At 34.4% G+C, this 14,742-nt stretch overlaps 1 protein-coding gene across 4 annotated transcripts in view; it reads right to left on the reverse strand.

The window, feature by feature from the left end:
• Hth (Meis homeobox homothorax) overlaps window positions 1-14,742 on the reverse strand; it is a 267,463-nt gene that overhangs the window by 3,094 nt on the left and 249,627 nt on the right. For all 4 annotated transcript variants that reach the window (XM_074248775.1, XM_074248773.1, XM_074248774.1 and 1 more), the window contains one exon: window positions 14,232-14,290. In XM_074248775.1, coding sequence (XP_074104876.1) covers window positions 14,232-14,290 — 59 coding nt within the window. The remainder of the gene's footprint in view (window positions 1-14,231; window positions 14,291-14,742) is intronic.

Genomic DNA, 14,742 nt, shown 5'->3' on the forward strand with positions numbered 1-14,742 from the left:
CTATATTCTCTTCAGATCACGCTGTGGAATGTAGTCGCGTATTATATGGCCACTTGTGAGCGTTATTCGCTAACGAGAGATGTGCTTGTAGTGTGATTAAGCCTCGGTATATTGCGCACCGGGGGTCCGGATTGCACTGCTAGTATTATATGGGAAATTAAGGAATTTCATTGTGGGATTTATTTTAACCTTTTATTATTTTATTTTCATTTCATTAGGCTTGTACTTTTATGATATTATAGTGTGGGATGACTGATTACTGCAATGAGTTTTAAAGTTCATGCAATTAGCGTTTATGCCGTTATTTTATAATTAAATTTTTCGACTTGTTTTTTTTTTTTTTTTTTTTTTTTTAATATTGCTGCATCTTTTATTATTTACATTGAAAATTATTTTCTGAAAAAAAAATTTTTAAGAAATGTCTTTTATAAAAATGAAAATTTAATATTGAAAAATAAAGTGTGTGGTTTTAGATTTTTAAAGCTATTGAATATTTAAAAAGGTAGTACACGTGGCAATAAAGAGTAAGATGGACAGGAAAGTGAATTGGACACGACCGAGACGAGGAGGCAAACCCCAACACTACACTAATAGAAGGACAACTCCAGAAGGATAGGACAGGAAAAACAGAGTGTAATGCAATAAACTCAGTAAAACATTTTCCTCTTGTAGGGCTTGATCCCGGTTTTCTCAATTTATCTGTAGCCTTAAAAGTGAACCCTTGGGCCTTCGAATTGAACCTTTGGTCTGGTATTCGTAAACCCAGCTCCGGTAATTTATTTACCGAGTGAGGGCAAGCTACCGGTTAATTGCCGAGTGCTAAACTCGGAAAAAGCACCGATGGGATATTTTAACGCCGAAATTAGGGCGTGTGAGAACGATAAGATGATGGGAATTTTTACGGTTCACTCAAGCCGGTATTTACTGAAATAATGCGTGGTAGACGTGCATGGGCATTGAAAATGTAATTCTGAGGAACGATTTTCCTGCGTGGAATGAAATATATTACATAGATATAGACATAGAGATGGATTCCGGGGCGAAGAGAATGAGAAAAGCCGAATTAAAGAGGAGAAGATTCATTTCGGGAAAAGCCAAGTTACGGTAATGCATTTGCCAGCTGGCGAACAACCGACCAACAGTATTTACTCCATGTGGAGGTACGCCAACCATTTTAAAATGCTTTCACGTGACAACTTTACATCTGAATCCCACCAATTCCCTGTCCTCACTTAGCTTCAAGCTTTTATTTTATTTTTATTTATAGATTTATAAACTATGGAAACGACAGATTTTCACTGAATTTCGATGTAGACGCGATAAATCTCCGGAAATCTTGTTAAAAGTATCTTTTAACTTTCGGATATAATCAATAAGCCGCCTGAATTATTGATGAAAGTTATAATTAAATGAAAGCTACTTATCATCACTTTTACCCTTTTAACTTTAATAAAAACTAAATAAAATTTGGGCTGTGTTGATGCAACTTAAGAATTTTTACGGTAATTAATTAAAATATAAATTAAATTGAGACATAACAATTACTTGAGAGTTTAATAAGCCAATTTAGAACAGCTAATTAAATTTTAAAATTAGATAACACAAAGAGGAAATCAGATCCTGAGAGAACACCAGCGAACATGAGAACAACATTACGCGTAACTTATGGCTGCGGCTTGGCTGGCATTAAGAGGAGGCCACGAAGAACCGGCAAAGGCACCAGCCGGTGCTAAGTAAGTGTAGCCAAGTCAAATCATGAGAGCAGAGCCTCAACTCTGTATGCGCTTACACTGTACAGAAGGATTTCAGTTAAAGATTCAAGCCATCGTGTGCACTCTCAAAGTTAGTTGGCGACATACCGACTCTGTGTTTTCTTTACACTCTGGTGCACTGGGCCAAAGTTGGCTCTCTCCCTTACATTAGTCCCCCCCCCCCATGACTCCTCTTTCCTTGCTCCTACGGTCTACCTGTCTTAATCTCTCAACTCAGTTCACCTAAACCACGCGAGTTTCGGAGTTTCCTCGAGCTGAATAACTAGACTCGGGTTTTGCGAGTGATAGATACCAACAGTCTAGATACTACCACCAGCCATCAGTTTTCGGGGAATAAGAGTAGAGTTTACTAAACTTATAACATCTTAGACTTAGACTTTAAGCAAACTGTTGTCGAGTTATTGTACGTTTAATTTTCCCCGCGGCGACTTGCTAAATTGACGGTTTAATTACCGGGGATAACAGAGTTGTGATAAGGATATGCTCAATGTCGGCGTTGGGATCAACTAATGTTAGATATAAGATGTCTTGTGATAAAACGCCTCGAGAAAGATCTTTATTTTAGATTAGACAGCCTACAAGTACAGTGTCGATTAAATCATAACCGTTAGTCACCCTTAAATTTATACCGCAAGATATTTTTCAGCTAAAAATAAAATTGTTAAAGTTTTTTTCATTTCGTGTTAAGTTTCAATAAAAAATATTTAAAAACCTTTAAAAATTTTTAATTTCAGAACTACATTGATAATTTTTACGAATTATTTTATGACCGAGTGTTTGTAAATTTAGAGTAAATTTTTTTTTTTATTATTCTATAAATTAATTATTGAAACTTGATAAGTTTAAAAGTTTCAAAGAAATTAACCTTGACGTTTCACCATTCCAAGATTTAAGTTTTCGATACTTTAAAATTAGTCTTTATAAAAGTTTGAAATTACATTCAAAAAATTCGAACTTTCTAATATTTTTTTAGTTCAGAATTTTTTAAATTTAATTAATTGAAAAATTATGTAGATCATTATTTCTCCTTTAATTCTATTTTAAACAGTCCTCGAAAATGATGATTAACCATAAATCAAACAGAACAATTATCCAAACATCCAAAGCTAAATTACGTGTAAAAGATCCCTAGATATAACACGGTATATTATATAATGTAACAGTAAGTATAACCTACTACTGTAGAAAGGGTCTAGAGTAATATCTTCCAGTATCATTTACGCTAGGCAATTTTGAGACAGAGTAATATCGAATAGAAGAGGGAACGTGATGGGTGATGGAAGTCGTGTAGCCCTCATCCTCTTGCTGAGAATATTCGCCCTGCTACCCGACTACAAGCTACGACTACAGTTTGATGGAAAACGGAGAGCGAGGATGCCAACGAATACGACGAGGACGACACTGTCAGCCCCCGATACCAAGACGTCGATCCGCCGTTGCGGAAAACGGAAATGTGCTCCGGAAGCTTCAACAATCCCTCGATGAAACTATTGGTCATCCGCGACGCAATACCGGATACACCGGATCTCATAATTCATTCTCTATCCTAAAGCTTTATTCGACCCTGATTGTCTCAATGAATACGTCTCCGTCTCTATCAATGTCTACATCTGTACCTCCTGTAGGTCCGATACTAGATCTAAGGCTAAGCCTGCTCTCCTAATCCTGATTCGATCTCATTTCATCTTATCTGGCTTCTGGTCTGTCTTTTCATCTGGTTAGTTTTTTTTTCTAGCTCGAGCTTCATTTATGTAAGAGTTATTCCCGGATTCCAAAAGTCCAAGGCTCGTTTCTCAGCGACCCCACAAGGAGTCATTTCTGTCTATGTCCCTATCCGCAAGAAGTGTAACCAGCAAAGCCGGCATTAGTAAGCACCGTGATCCCACTGGGTGATTTAACGGCAGCAGTGTAATCGCGTGAATTTAATCAATCAGGTATATACGTTGCTTCGGTTCCCCGAGGAGGCCAGACGAGCTGAGAAGCAAGCTCGCTAAAAGCTTCGCTAAGTCCTCGGTGTTATAGTTGAGATAAACCTTCTACATCAGCTTCACTTTTCATCAGAGAAAGTTGTGTTATATGAAAAAAACGAATCAAAAATTTTACGTTTGAAACAATTATACAAAATATATTTTTTTATCATTTCATGGAAGGCAAAAAAGTCTTTCAAAAATAATTTGACTTTATCAAGATTCGAACCTAATTCTACTTAATAGAAAAAGAGTTTAATCTTCTGTTTATCGGGCCCATAACCTTCAGATGAAAACCATTTAACTTAATCTAAAAATTACTTAATTTTCGAGCAAGAAAATAAAAGCCCCGAAGTAACTTTCCCGTAAAACATTTAACGTGTATGATAAAGCACGTTGTACTGTCCTAAATTCACAGACGTCTCTCATACTTTATTTCTCCTTACTTTACCCAGCATACTATACACTTTTCACCATTTTCGCGTTTTCTCAGTATAGTACAGGTTACGTTTTTTATTCTTATTTTAACTTCCACTTGTCCGCTCTTACAAACCCCGCTCGGCGTTATTCTATCTAGGTTCTTCTACAACCCCCGTGATATATCGCCCCTTGGAGGTCGATGACTTCCGCTATTTTTCTTCCGCTGTCTCCAGCAACCAACTTGCCCTTCCCAAGTTACCAATAGAGCTAGCTAGCTAACGCTCCGTTCTTATATTCCATTACTATTTTTACTCCACAATCGGTGCACTACTTTATCTTATATATGTACATATTTTTGGAAACGTCTATCCTTCTGGTGAGTAGCAGTTGAATAGTATCGGGAATCAATGCTGACCACTTCATTGACTTTTCAAAAGTTTTCGTTTAAGTATAAGTATGTATAAGTAATTTTTACTACTTTTTTAAAACTTTCTTTTATTTTATACTTTCTTGAGGAAAAATATTTGTAATAAATTATTTTTAAGAGTTTTTTTAGTTTTAAAAGTTTAAATTATTGATTTAAGATATCGTTTTGTAGCCAAAGCACTTATACTTGACCTCACATTTTTTATTTTTATCCGATAGATAATTTTAATCTAGATCCTTGAAAAGAAAATTATAATTTTTAAAAGAAACAAAACAATTTAAAATTGAGACCCTAAGCAAAGGAATGTGAAAAATAATTTGTTTTCCCGTAAATAAAAGTTGCAATAGCAGACAGACAATAAGAAGTTGCTACATTTATGGATGTGTATCTCTTATTAAATAAAACGTACATTAATTTTATTCTGAAACGGCTTTGTCAGAGCATTTAAGCCATGAATATTTTAACCCAGTTCTTCAGTCTACATTTTGTATATAATATGCATTTTTTATCCCCCTTTTAATCAACCGTCACATAAATACATCAGGAGTTCACCAGCGGGTACAAAATAAGATGAGATGAAATTATAATGCGAGTACCTATACTATATTAGCCTGTCTAAGGAAAGGGGTGTAAGTATGTGTATAACATGCAGTACCAACCAGAACTGGAGAACTGGAGAAAGAAATGAAGAATCGAGAGCCTGAGGATCTTGAGACGCGAGAAGATTGACGAAAATCCATCAGCCGGTGGACGAATCGAACCGAACCTGACTCTCAGTCAACTCTTAACGTTGACGCGATAAATAATTAATGATTGAGAAAGAGAGAAAGATGGATGAGAGCAGTCCATAAACCACTTAATATTTATAAGGTTTGAGGAGCATATATATATATATATATATATATATATATATATATATATATATATATATATATATATATATATATATATATATATACATTTATAAACATAAAAGCCACTTGTATATTGGGCGGAGTGAATGATAAAAGCAAAAGAATCTTTCGAGTTTATACTTATAAGGCTTGCGCGTATAGTATTTAGATATTTTAATTAACCTATCGGCTATAAATTATGATAATTGAGGGGGGGGCGCCCCCAGCTATTCATTTTTGCTCTCTATCAAGAATACAAACAGCCTGGTATGTACTCTGATTATCATTCGTGACTCCAACTTATGCCTAAGGCATATTATTATATTGCTTGTGTCAGATTTAGACTAAAGGCATAGTATAGAGGTATAAATACTCAATATTTGATATGATGGTGGAATTTTTTTAGCAAATTATCGACTAATTTAAAATTAAGAAAAAATAAAAAAATTTTATAACTATTTAAAAAAATTTTAACAAAGTTCGTATCAGCAAAAAAATTTTTAGGATCTCAATAATTTTACCAAAAATCTTAAAAATTTTACGATAAAATAAAACCTTAAAAAATGAGATCAATTTTCAAATTTACTCATATAAAAATAAATTTATTCACAAAAAATTATAGTCTCGCTAAAAAGTTTGTTAAACTCGATCACTAAAGTAAAATAAAGGAGATAAAGGCGTAAGATGAGAAGAGGGTATAAACCTTTGGGGAAGGTTACTGGTCAGAAGATGAGATAGAGAGGGCCATTATGAGGCACGAGGCACGATAAGATAGGTCCACCCTCTTATTGTGGGATTCTAAGAGCCCGAAGCCCGAGGTTGATACACCGGACGCGATCTCTCGATGAAAAATCTCGTTCCTGCCGGAGATCATTCCAAGCTGGAGGAGCACCGTCCTTACTTCAGTGTCCAGTCTTCTTATGGTGTCTTCGCTACAGATATACAGATACACAGATATTCACTGGTATACAAGGAGCTTCGAGCTTATCGTTTGATGGCGATCGTGAGCGAGACTCTATTTCCGCGGGCAAGCCCACCACGAATAACCACCAATTTATTTATATAGTCTTCCCACTGGTGTGAGAGAGACGGAACCGACAACCATACACTATCTCTCTCTCTCTCTCTCTCTCTCTCTCTCTCTTTATGGACGATACTGATTTCTGGTTCTCGTTTACATGTATGTATAGGTAATATCTAATATAATATGTATATCTATAGGTAGGCCTTCCATATATATTATTGGACAGAAGATGGGTTGGAAAATCGATACTGTCTTGCGACAACAGCCACGAGCCAACGGCCAACAGCCCGAGACCATTCCCACGTCAATGGAGGCGATAAGTCCATGTTTGTGGAGTAAAGTATACAGATCCAGGAGACATAATATTTTTGGTCCCTCTTCCAGGATATAAACACGTGAAGAAGCTCTGCTGGTTGGTCTTGTATGTATTAAATGTGTGTGTTTCACATGTGGAACGGTAATGGGGACGAGACGCAATTTCCTGAGTAAGCCCAGGTCGAAACTTCGGTTATACTTTTACTTTTACTGATCGCGTAATATCCTCTACATCGCCTCAAATATCCATCCGCACGGTATAATGATAACAACGGTGAAATATTCTATAAGTCGGTCGTTTGTATTCGAGGACGTGGCCAGGGTGCCCCATTTCAATTAACGTATGATCTATGCCGTACAAGGATCCAAGTGGCAGCACCTTTCAAAGCTAAGTTGTAATGCGCCGGGGATCGGCACTCTAAGTAACTCTACATCACTGCTACGTGACGTGAGTTTCGGACACAATATTCCGTCGAGGGGTTAAGGGCTGCCAAATAACAAAGAACTATAACGTTAGAAAAATGTCCTTTTTCTGTCGATACCCTTTTATCCGCTTAATATCCAAAGTTCACCCGGTAAATCATTTTATTATGTGATTTTTTCGATAGATACATGCATTATTTTTCTACACTGAACATCTGAAATTTTGGTAAAAATATGTTATGGGTGATATTTTTGTTTGCGCTGAAATATTGTGAATTTTGTACATTTTTAATATACTTTTATTAGTTTGACTTGTAGATATGTTTACTAATTTTAAGACGTTTGATTAATATAATATAATTGATTCTCAAAAAATTTAAAACATTAAAAAAAATTTTCTACTTTTAAGTTAATTTTTAAACTATAATTTATTGACCTCTTTGTCGACACCCTTTTACCCGCTTAAAATTACATCGAAAGTAGACTACACCGATAAATCAGTAGTTTTTCGGGCATGCATTATAGTTTCCCAGCTGAAAATTTAATACCCCGAGTATGGGCAGAGCTATTCCGAAAGAGTCTCTAGAGATTGGTAAAAAGGAATGATCCTTTTCATTTTATCTAGTTCTTCTTCTGGTGGTGTGCTGTTTGGACTTCTCTAAACGAGCTGAGTAATAGTCACAGCAGGAACATTGCTCTCTGGCGCAATTTCTCCCAATTTCTGACCCCGGGACATCTATTTTATTTAGCTCAAAGACATCGGGACCGTTAAAGTTTGTCTGTACGTATATACACTCGACTCTGGTGGTGGTGTGTGAGTAGAGGGTGGTGCGGGCGTTCGGTAGCTTTACGGTGATATCCCATCAGCGTGGTTCAAGCCCGTTATATTGCTGAGAAAGATCCTTTTCCTTCAACCAGAGCAAGAGGAAAGACAAGTCGAAAATGTAAAGTACTAGAGTTAGAAAAGGAAGGAATAAAAGTCTGTACTCGTACTACTGGTATAAGTATAAGTATAAGGATAAGTTAGTGGTACGGGGCGACGAGGGTGCCAGGCCCTGGTCCAAGATGGACACTGAGAATCGCCATTACAAATTGACAAGCTTGATTGATGGCCAGCGTTGTTGAATAGGGGAAAAGTACTCTTGCTGAGAGAGAATAAGCGAGATAGCTCGATTCCCGGATTGCCGGGGGATCAGATGATCTACAAGGAAGAAAAGTATCAGCCAGTCCTGGAAATCTAGGGAATAAGAGTTGAGATAGAGTACCAGCCCGTTCTTTTGCTACGGTCAGAGATAGGCGAACCTTCATCCAACCTAAACTGAAACTGTAGTCTTCTCTTGACTATCGAGCTACAGATCCAAGGGATCGCGTTATCGAACTCAGGACTCTCAGCAAGTAAGTGACGAATGGTCCGTCGCGAAATCTCACCGAATATTCGATCAACAAAAAACGCTGGACAAATAACTAAAAAAATAGCACGATCTTATTTTTAAGACGATTGGATTTTATCGGATATTTTGATGGTTATTCCTACCCAACCGCTATTTGTCTCGCCTTTATTGTTTTTTTAGGTCATCTGATAAAGTTATATTACTTCAGAAATCAGATTACTGATTTTTACGCGATGTAAAGTCGTTTATTGCTAGCTTAATTGTGTTTTTCTCATGTTATTTATTGTGAATTTTATTTTGATCTGTCATGTCAAATAAACCTATCAGGAGAGTCAAAAAAATGATTTATATTTTAGAACTTAGCACCTGAAACTTAACTCTCTCATAGTGAGAAGATTTGGCGATTGTGTGCCATCTGTCGGGCAGTATTGACAATCAATCAGTATTGACAGATTTTGAACTCTTTAGTGGTGTAAATGGATAGCAAAATGAAGTTACAGAAAAGGTCGTGAGTGGTGTCAGTTCAAACGCAGCCGCATCCGGATGATCTACAGCCAGTGATCTCGAAATGACCTTTTGCTACCGTGGAATGTCGGGGTAATAAGCGAAACCTCACCAACAATTATGACGTTCCGTTATGTTGTAACAGATGGAAATACTGGTGGCGTTGTTAAGAGAAAGCCAAAGCCAAATGAGATGCCTCACACAGAGCGCAATAAAACTCGGTCTTCACAAAGGCTCAACCTGCTGCTGCTGTTCCTGCTGCTGATGAGATATACGCGTACCGATGTTTATTAAGATTACACGACCGCTGTTATTTACAGCCTCCTTGCATCCAGAGGTTATTTATTTAAAAATACCCAAATACTATTACAATTAAAATCTCATCTCTAATTTGATTGTTTTAAGGGTAAAGATAGAGGTAAAGATTTGCCTTTTATGAGATGTCGGAAAATTAATAGACCGAAGAAGGTTCAACAGAGATAATTCAAGAGTTAAATTTTTATAAAGAATATTATTAATAAATGTAGGCAACCAGGTTATCGTAGTATCATTTTATTGCGAGGATGCAGCGTACGGTCACACAGCTTTACGGTACTTCAGGGCGCTGTTATGCTTTTACTACGTCGTTCTGGAAATACAAGAGGCGATTTCAACTACCGAAGCTGTGTACCCTCTTGAGCTCACAAATGTCTATGGCTCTTTTACTGACTATGTCTACGTTTGTGTCTGTGTATGTCTGCGTTCGGATGTTATGATAAAGCAGAGAAGATTGTGGTGAAAAGACGTGGCTGGAGTTCGCTTACAGGAAAGAGTAGAGAGGCTTTTCCGTTGTAAATAAAATTAGTACGGCTTCATCGACCACTGCTCAACGACTCGATAATTATTTAATTTTTATTTAGTTAACTTAGTATTTAGGATACCTGAATACCTGTTGGAGGTATTATTTTTTTTTTTTTATACTAGTTGGGGATTAATTGTACTGAAAGCAACGGGTTAGTTTGAAGATTCTGTTTTTATGCCCTACTCGATAAAAAAACCGCTATGGATTGTAAAGACTCGGGATTGATGACGGATAAAGAGACAGCAGTAAATTTGCCCGCATAAAATGATACACTGCCAGTTTTATAGTTTATAGTTTTATAGTTGGAGCACTGGTGAGCAGTTTGCTTGAGGGGAATTTAAAAAGATTGCTTTTTTATTAGGATTAGGTGACATTATTAATTTAATTTGATGGGGATCTTTGTAAATACTTTATCGAATAATATTGCTCGAAGTAATTATTTAGATTTAATTTAATGATGGTTAAATTTTATCTAGAAATTATTAGTATGTTATTTTTAAAACTTTAACTGACAAATTTAATCAATGATACTGAAAATTTTAGAAAATTATCGATTTAATTTCTTTAACAATAATTAATTTTTTGAATTAAATCTAACAATTAATCAGTTATTTCATGACTTAAAATTTTTTTGAGAATTGTTTAAGTGTTCAACAATAAAAATAAATAATTGATATTTTCAATGATAAAAATTGTAATTATAAGTGAATTAAATAATCCTTATTATTAAAACATTGAGGAAATTTGATTTAGAAAGAAAAAGTTTTAAATAGAACGTCACAAAGTAAATGATAATTTTTTTTTTTTATCATAAATTGTTAAAGAAATTTCTACAATATAACTTTAAATTTTATGTAAAATATTTACTTATTAGCAAACAATTATTATTTAATGTAATTGCTGTTTCAAGTTACACGAATAAATGATTTGCTTTAATATAATATCTCCAATGCAGTATCTCATTGTTATTAAATTATTAATGGTAATTATTATTCATGAGAAATTAGATAATAAATAGGAATAGTAAGATGTGAATAAAAATTAAGAATCCATTAAAATTTTAATTGTCAGTACTGTTTGATAAAGTATTGTACATAGAAAAATAAGTAATAAGACAATTGAGGCAAAAGCTCAAGAGCAAAGTAGAGTGTGTAAATACAAGATAGCAGTGGGCGTAGAGTATACACTTGAGTTGTAGGCAATTCATGTAATGAAAGTGTGATTGATGACGCACACGGGTCGGGCATCATTAGCCGAATGCGATCCTCCTCGTACGTGTATATTATTATTATTATTATTATTATTATTATTATTATTATTATCACTGCATTGCGTTGCGTTGTTCTTGGTGTCATTGTCATTGTTGCTGTTGCTGTTGCTAGTACCGACGCTGTCAGGGGTACAGTAGATGTCGGCTTTAAACACATTATGCACTAATGTAATCTCGAGATAGCGAGGAAACACCGCTGGATTCATATACCCAGAAATATGAGACAATAATGTTAAACAACTAATGTTTAATGTCCCGAGGATGTACTTACTTATTATGATTTGTCAACAGTTAATTGTCGTCAATCACTGTTTAAATTATTTGCAAGATAAAATAATTCCTCACATATCTTACATGTATATATATAGATATATTTTTCCTTTTTCCATTTAATCTCATTCCTTTTTTTTTTTTATTTCATTTTATCGTTAAATCTCTTGTAGTAGCCGTTAAATAAATTAACGAGACGTTTATGATGAAATAAAAAGATATCGCGTTTAATTTGCTTTATAAAAAATATAACTATCTATTTTTTTATCTTCTACTTGTTAGTATTTATTTATCCTGTTTATTTGAAGTTAAAACTGATCGTAATACTTTATTTTATTTATTGATATTGTAATTAATAGTTGAATAAAAAGTCTAATAAATATTTCAAGATATTGATAATAAATTTTTTATTTTATTATTTTTTATCTGTGAGTTTTATTAAATCTTATCTTTTATTCAATATTTCACATATAATTTGTTATGAGACAATTTATAAAATTTTTTTTATTTGTTCAGTTTTAATAAGGAATATTTTGAATGAATATTAAAGCTCGTAGAAATTTATGATAATAAAATTATTAAATTTTTTAAAAACATAATTGATCAGGTTATTTTAATTCCGTAATTTTAATAATTTATTCAAATTTATAAATTGTTTGTTTTATGAACAAAAAAGCTAAAAATTACAATTAAAATAAAAAATATTGAATAAACAAAGATAACTAGATATTGAGTAAATTATAAGGGTGTAAATGCGATCAGGATTGACTTCGGGATGATAATCGAATGGACACGAATTTCCACTTTACCCGACTGACATTTAACCATCCAGAGACACACAACATTGCTGCACATTATCTGTCGTGCCCTCTTCTCTCGTGTCCACTAGCTATCTCATATATATTTTAGCCCACATATGTGTCTATATTATACACTCGGTAAATTGATAATCTGTACACGTCATCGAAAAAATCATCAAATCTATCAAGTCGTATTTAATATAATCTACCGATCGATAAAATATTACTTTGTAGAAAAAAGAAAAAGAAAAAAAGCAGTATTTTATTTATATTAGAAAAAGTTTTAATGGAAAGAGTAAATGTTGCGTAAAAGGAAGGTGTAAGAGGGTCGAGGGTTAGTTATTTGGTAGCAAACAACCCGTAACTCGGTGAGTGTTTATGAGTAGTCGAGTCGTAAAACCGTACGCGAATCACCTCTTGTTTCGGCTATTGGGCTGGACAACCCTCTGCTGGACCCACGTACGCTTGTTTCCTTGAGAGCTTGCGGGTCTTCTCGATAAGACTACAGTGAGAAAAAGCGAATTCCGAAGGAGTGAAAAGAGAGACACTGTGAATGAAGGAAGCATTGTATTGAAAAAGAAGCGTGTCGGCAGATCGTAAAACTAAGTCTGATCACCGGTACCAATTATCCGACCGTTATCCAGAACGTTATCCGGGTCCCTTTACCCCGTTCAAGCCCGCATCGACATCATCAGACACCCTGTTAGCAATCGTATCCACCCTTGCTGTTATTCTCGCCTTTTACTGCAAGCCAAGTGATTCCTTAGTCGTAAAACGCCACGGACTTCTTAACCAGGAACAAAGACTCTTTTATGTGGACAAATAAAACCATTAATTCCAACGTTATCGTAAGCTTAATTGTCATCACTGATTAAGATAGTTATTGAAGTCTTTGAATTAAAATAAAATTTTTTTTTATTACTTTCGAAAAGTGACATTGAATTTTTTTAAATCAAATTAAATATTAAAGTTAGATAAAATTTTTTAAATTTATATTTAAATGAATATTGAATTTAATTTTGTTTATAGCCGTGATGATTGATGATTAATTGATGAAAACTTTGGCAACATTGTAAAGATTCAATGACTTTTCTTGCAAATAGACTAGTTGAATTATTAAGATATCTGAACTATAAGCAAAAAGACGAGTTGCTGAATAAATGAATTAAAAGATAAAGATAAAGATGTTGGTGAAGTAAAATAAATGTTATCCCGTTGATAATAAAGATTATCTTGACAAATAGAATCGTTTTAACGCGGGAATAAATGTCTTCGGTAATTAGTTTGGCATTTCCATGTGATAGACAATTAAAATTATTTTTAAACTATTATATGACATTGTCACATAAGCTGTGTAATGGACAGCACTAATTCGACGTACAATGTACGGCAGTAATTATTTTATTTCTGTTACAAATGAAAATAATTTCACACGATGAGATAATGAGACTTGTGAAGTTTTAACTTTTTAGATATTCTGAAATGACAGGCCCGTTATGCATCAAACTTTACTGATGCTGATATGTCATGAGTCGCGAGTCATGATCATTTGACTTTTATTGGAGATTTACTAACAGTTGAATGATGCTAATTCTCGTGATTAACGCAATTATCTTTTACTTTTCTCGAGCATATTAATTTTTCTATCAATCAAATTTATATTTTACACTGGGAAAAAAAATATTATTCAATGATTTTATAATTTAAAAATTAATTAATCTTGACAAAAAATATCTATATTTCTTATTGATCATACGAATAAATTTATGCAAATTAAATAAAAATTATTTTGATCAAGAATTTGTTCTTTCATTAAAAAAATTTTTTTTTCTCAGTGTTCTTTAAAATTTAAATAAAAAATAAAACTGTTATGTCAGTGTAAAAATGAACTCTGTAACTCAGATCTTGACTTACCAGCTCTGTTGCTCTGGTCGATCATCGGCTGGACGATTCTGCGTCTCGCGTTAATGAACCTGCAATTAAAAAACCAACGTTAATGACAATTCAAAACAAACCTAATCAAGATAATTAGATAATATTATTTGGAATCGGAAATTTTCGGTAAGCTCTTGCTGTTGATAAAAACCGAAAATAATAAGGGCGGAAACGAATAGAAAACACTCGTACGGACAATGTCGATGGTGACGTGTCATTAACTCCGATGAAGGAGAAACGCTCATGGACGAGCGCTTATCGAACAATAGAATCGTGGTCTGTTTTGCGGTGTAGTAAGAGATCCAAGACCAAGGGGTTCCAGTGTCGTCTGGTTCCAGCCTGTCTAGAGTCTGGAGCACGAGCAAGAGGGTGAAGCTAAAGACGACGACGAAGAACCGAAAAAATCTAAGATGGACATGGACACGCTGAAGCTGAAAGAAGGAGATACAGAACTAGCATCAAGTCGAGGAAACAAGGAAGGAATGGAGCA

Source organism: Cotesia typhae, unplaced genomic scaffold, assembly GCF_013202065.1.
Source record: "Cotesia typhae breed Kobodo isofemale line unplaced genomic scaffold, CoteBio_Ctyphae contig_5, whole genome shotgun sequence".
In the NCBI taxonomy this organism is placed as follows: domain Eukaryota; kingdom Metazoa; phylum Arthropoda; class Insecta; order Hymenoptera; family Braconidae; genus Cotesia; species Cotesia typhae.